General features: G+C 17.6%; 1 protein-coding gene across 1 annotated transcript; it reads right to left on the bottom strand.

Moving 5' to 3' along the window:
* Positions 1–994: 994 nt before the first annotated feature.
* Positions 995–4,114, bottom strand: PRSY57_1451200 (small subunit rRNA processing factor, putative; the record flags this gene model as incomplete). Its single annotated transcript, XM_012910108.2, has 1 exon — positions 995–4,114. One exon carries the CDS (start codon positions 4,112–4,114, stop codon positions 995–997), a length of 3,120 nt encoding a protein of 1,039 aa, XP_012765562.2.
* Between the last annotated feature and the right edge of the window lie 1,695 nt (positions 4,115–5,809).

Genomic DNA, 5,809 nt, shown 5'->3' on the forward strand with positions numbered 1-5,809 from the left:
TTTTTTCTTTTTATTTTTAATAATTTTTTTTGTTTTTTTTTTTTATAATTTTTTTTTTTTTTTTTTTTATTGTTTTTTTTATATTTTTATATTTATTTTCTTTGTTAACTTTTTTTTTTTTTTTTTGTTTCACAAATACATAAATTACTAATAAACATATTAACATTATAGACGTTATACAAAAATATGATACAAAAGAAAAATATATAAAAAGATATGTGAAAATATAAGAAAAATGATTCTTTTTATTTTTAAAATAATAGTATAAATATGGTAAAATTAAATATACATGAGTTGATAAAAATAATTTTGACATATATAAGAAGTAAGGAATAATTCCAAAAAACAGAACAAATTTAAAAAATAGACAATTCTATCAACTTGTGTACTTTTTTTTTTTTTTTTTCTTTTTTTTTTTATATATAAATAGAAATACTTTCTTCCCTTTTTTTTTGTATTATATGTTATTATAAAATTTAAATATAATGACATAATATATTTTTATATACGTTAATGTAAAGGTGTAATACTTATACGAACTTTAATTTGAATATTATATAATTATTATTGACTTAAATACTTTTCTATTTTTGGTATTTTAACATAATGGTAATGTTTATTTAACATTATATGAAGGTACAGAAAAAAAAAAAAAATTATAATATAAAATAAATAAATAAATCATAATAATAATAATAATATATATATATATATATATATATATAAAGAAAAGAAATTTGAATTTAATTCAAATTGAATATTAAAAATTAATTACTATAAATAATTTCCATATTTTATTTTATTTTTTATTTTAATATATATAATATAAATTTATAAAATTTAATTACAACAATAAAAAAATTAATTATTAATTATACACAAATTACATGTATATATATATATATATATATATATATATATATATATATATATATATATTTATTTATTTATTTAACATGTATCTTTTATTTTTCATGGTGTAAATTAAAACTCATTATAACATGAGGGCATGTCTTTTTTTTTTCTCTTTTAACTCTAATGGCTGGTTATCTGGTCCAAGATGTTGTTCTCCACCCCATGATAAAGGGAACCATATAGGATATATTCTCTTATATAAGAATATGAAAACTTTATCATGTTGTTTAAGAACATTACTAAATATACATTTCATTTTTCCATGAGTTCCTAATGATTCAACTATTTTTCCAGTTAATCCATGTTTGGTATGTAATTCAACTGGTTTAAAATAATTGATATCTTTAGGATTATAAAACATATTTCTAATGACAGCTTTTTTTTTATGAATTTTAAATATTTTCCCACAAAGGGATATTCTCTTCATTATAATTCTTTTACAATCACAACTTACAACTTTACCATGAGCAACTATTACAGATGCAACATTATCTTGGGAGTTGGAAACATTATTGTGTTGATTTGTTATACAATCATATATATATTCAGTTCTACCACTCGTAAGGGAATTATTTATATCGTTAGAAGTATCTAAGGAATATCCTAAGGTTTGTTGAAAATCTAAACTATTAAATGAATTATTACAATAATTATTACTATTATTATTATTATTATTATTATTACCATTAGCATAATTTTGTAATTGTTCCATTTGTTGGTACATTTTCTTTTTAATAAAAAATACTGGCGCTGCTGTTACTGTGGTAAAACCAAATATAGAGGCAACATATTTTTTTCCATGTTTTAAATGTTTTTCATATTTTCCTTTGGATTGTGGTCCTTTAATTATTTGTTCACTAAATACAGGACATCCGATAAAATGTCTAAAACCACAAATAATTTCAAAAATATCCTTTGATTCAACCTTTTCGGAATAAAATATAGTTCTATTTACTTCCATATTTAAAACTGTAACTTTTCTTTCAAATGGTAATAAACTTGATACAATAACTGGTATATCATTTCTTTTGTTGTTGAGTTTATTTAATAATTTTCCATCATTTTTAATAACAAATATACAATAAGTATCAGTTAATGTAAATTCTCCATTTACTATTTTACAATTTTGTACAAATTTTTTTCTGGAATATTTAATTAAGTTTTCAGAACTTTCATAATCATATATACGTGAATATTCTAGTGGCAAATCTTCATAAACATCTACATATGAAGTTCTAAAACTTTGTAAACTTCGATATTTTTTAAAACGTTCTCTTGCACTAATATTTTTACATAAATATATATTATCAGAATTATTTGAATCTTTTTCAATACAGCTATCATCATTATGATCTTCGCTTTTATTATCCGTCTCATTTTCGGTTATATTATCAGTTATATCATCAGATATATCCTCATTATTTTCTTCATCCTCGTCATAATTTTTGTATAAATCATTATTTCCACACTCAAGATGGTTCGTTGAAAATTTTTTATTTTGCATTTCATTACTTATGTTAAAATTATTAATAATGTTATTATTATTATTATTATTATTAAAAATATTATTATTATTATTATTATTATTATTATTGTTATTGTTGCTGTTGTCCTCGTTCATTCCACCATATTTGTCATATGAGCAAATAAAATCATCGTTTGCTTCATGTTTTTCGTTAGATATATAAGTCCACATATTATTTATATTATTAATGTTTGGGTTAGTGTTTTCCTCATTATACTGTTGATTATTACCAAGAGGATTATTTGTATAGTCTTGCATAATATTATTCATATTGTATTTATAAACTGTATAACTTTCATTTATATTATCACCATTATTATTATTATTATTATTATTATTATTATTATTATTATTGTTGTTACTATTATTAGTTGTAGTTGTACTATCATTCATTGTCTTAGTAATACTATTATTATTTTCATTTATGTTGTAGTTATCGTAAGAAAAGAAATTAGAAGCAGTAAATTCAGGTATATCCTTATTTTTAAGAGTCATTAAATTATTCATATATATATTATTATTGTCTTCTACAACATATGGTCGTATACATTTCATATCATCTTCTTCATTAAATATACTTTTAATTGGCTTATGTTTAATATCATAATAATTATATTTTGTATGATCATTAGGTAATTTTTTATTGTTGGATAAAAAATTAAGTATAAATTCATTTTCACTTGTTTGTTGATTATTTGGATTTAATAAAAAGGAATATCTTAAATTTGGTTCATCAAAAAATCTTTTTTCTTTTAGGATATCTATTAAATAAATATTATCGATATAATAATCTCCTACATCAGTTATATGTATAGGATTATGATAATTGAAACCCACTCCTTTTATAAAACCTTTTATATATATACAATCATTTTCAGAATTATATGCACAAGAATCTGCCATCATATAACCTCTACCTTCTCTATAAGAAACATTTTTTATTTTCATATTTGTTATTTCATTATATAATTTTTGAAAATCTGAATTTTTATTTTCACTAATAAAAAATATTTTATCGTCCATTGTAAATTCAGAATTAAAATATCTCATAACAAATTTGTGAGAACCCTTATTGCTCATAATTGTATTGTAACCTATACCAATAATAGATGGAACCCCTTGTATTTTTAATACAGATAATAATTTATAACCTAATTCATCAAAACAAGAATTTTCAATACTTCCATCTTTAAATAAACATAATACAACATCAGCACATTTGGTTCCATCAATAATTCCATATATATCTCTTGGTATATCATAAACTACAAATGATTTTCTTTTTTTTTTTTTTTTATCATTTGAATGTATAGTGTATATATCATATAATTTTATATTATCTATATCAATATGTTCATCATTTTCTTCACATAAATATTTTATAAATTCCTTCTTAAACGAAAGTATATCAACATCTTCATGGAACACTAATAAACATATATTCAAGCAATTATAAAAAGGTATATGTTTAGCTTTTTCTTCTCTCTCATTTTTTAATTGATCACTTTTGCTATAATATGATTGAACCTTCCTTTGTAATATATTACTATATTTTTCGTTAATATCATTTTTATTTTTTTTTTTTTGGATATTTTTTATATTCTTCTTCTTCTTCTGATTTTTTATCTTTTTAAATTGTTTATTCTTTTGTTTTAAATGTGATTTATGTTTCATTATATTAAACAAATAAGAAATTATGACATATATACAATATATACATATATATATATATATATATATATATATATAACTTATGATATATTTTTTTTTATTTTAATTTAATATTTTCATTAGAATATTATACAAAAATTTTCTGATAAAAAAAATTATTTTTGTCCTTTTGAAAAAATATTATCAATATATTTATACATACATAAATATATATTTAATGTATTATAATATTAAGGTTAAAGAAAAAATATAGATTCAATTTAACTTTTAAAAACAGGAGAAAATATAAAATATGTAAAAATAAGAAATTACTTTTATTATACATATATGATATATATATTAAACGTAAATTTTTTTTTGGTAGGATGAGAATTGATTCATTTCTTAAAAATAACAATTCATTATATTTTATAAAAATTTGTAACAATATAAAAGGAGGTAATGTTGTAAATATATTACAAAAAGATATTTTATTTTTATTTTTTTAAATAATGTTATATATAAAATATATATTATATATATATACATAATTTTATAGAAAGAAAAAAAAGTTTTTTTTTTCTCATTAAATAATACCTTATTATTTATTATAATATGTATAAATATTAATATTTATAATTAATATTATATATATGGTATATATTATATGTATTGTATATATATAATAATATATATATATATATTATAATATATAATATAATATAATTATATATTGTTACGTATTAATTTTCAATAAGGCAAAAAAAAAAAAAAAATTTTAATTACTAAAAATTCAAAAATGGAAAAAATATTATATATATATATTAAAAATGTATAAATTAAAATATTTAGAACAATTTATTATTAATTTAAAATTAATATTCTTCAAATGTTTTATATTTAAATTAATGAAAAAAAAAAAAAAAAAAAAAAGAATACACAAAAAATTCCATAAACAAAATATTATGTTACAATATGTTTTTTATTATACTTTTTTAAACGTTTTTTGTAAAACATCTACCATTGCAACTTTTTTTTCTTTAGTTTTTATAAAATTTAAATATTATAAAATGCATAATATAATACCGCATTTTTGTTATTATTAATAAATTATTACTATTACGTTTTTAATATAACAATTGATGGTTCTATAAAAATATATTATTATATTACGATATCTTTATAAAATAAAAAAATATAAATAATAATAAAACATTTTAAATTATAATTGTATATTATGATAAAATACACATTTTTAAAAGTTTAAGTACTTTTCTTTCTTTCTTTCTTTTTTTTTTTTTTTTTTTTGTTCCTACTATAAAAATATTTCAGATGCACATATTTCATAGGAGGAAATATATTTTATTAAAAATAAATATTGTGGAATAAATATAAAAAGAATGAAAAAAATTATTTTTTTTTTTTTATATAAAGTATGAATAAAAGAATAAAAATAATTTTTATAAGAGTATAATAAAATGTTCATTATTATAGCGTATATATATTCGCATACTATTGTTATAAATTCTTAAAATATTTCTGATCTTTCATTTTATTTTTATAAAAAAGTAGTACTCGTCTAATCTTATGTGTGATGGTGTGGTGGTTATATATAAATATAAAAAATTATTATTATATATATAATAATATATTTTTTTTCAGAATAAATTATAATATTATATATATATATATATTTATATATATATATATATATATATT

This window comes from Plasmodium reichenowi, chromosome 14 (genome assembly GCF_001601855.1).
Source record: "Plasmodium reichenowi strain SY57 chromosome 14, whole genome shotgun sequence".
NCBI classification, from domain to species: Eukaryota; Apicomplexa; class Aconoidasida; order Haemosporida; family Plasmodiidae; genus Plasmodium; species Plasmodium reichenowi.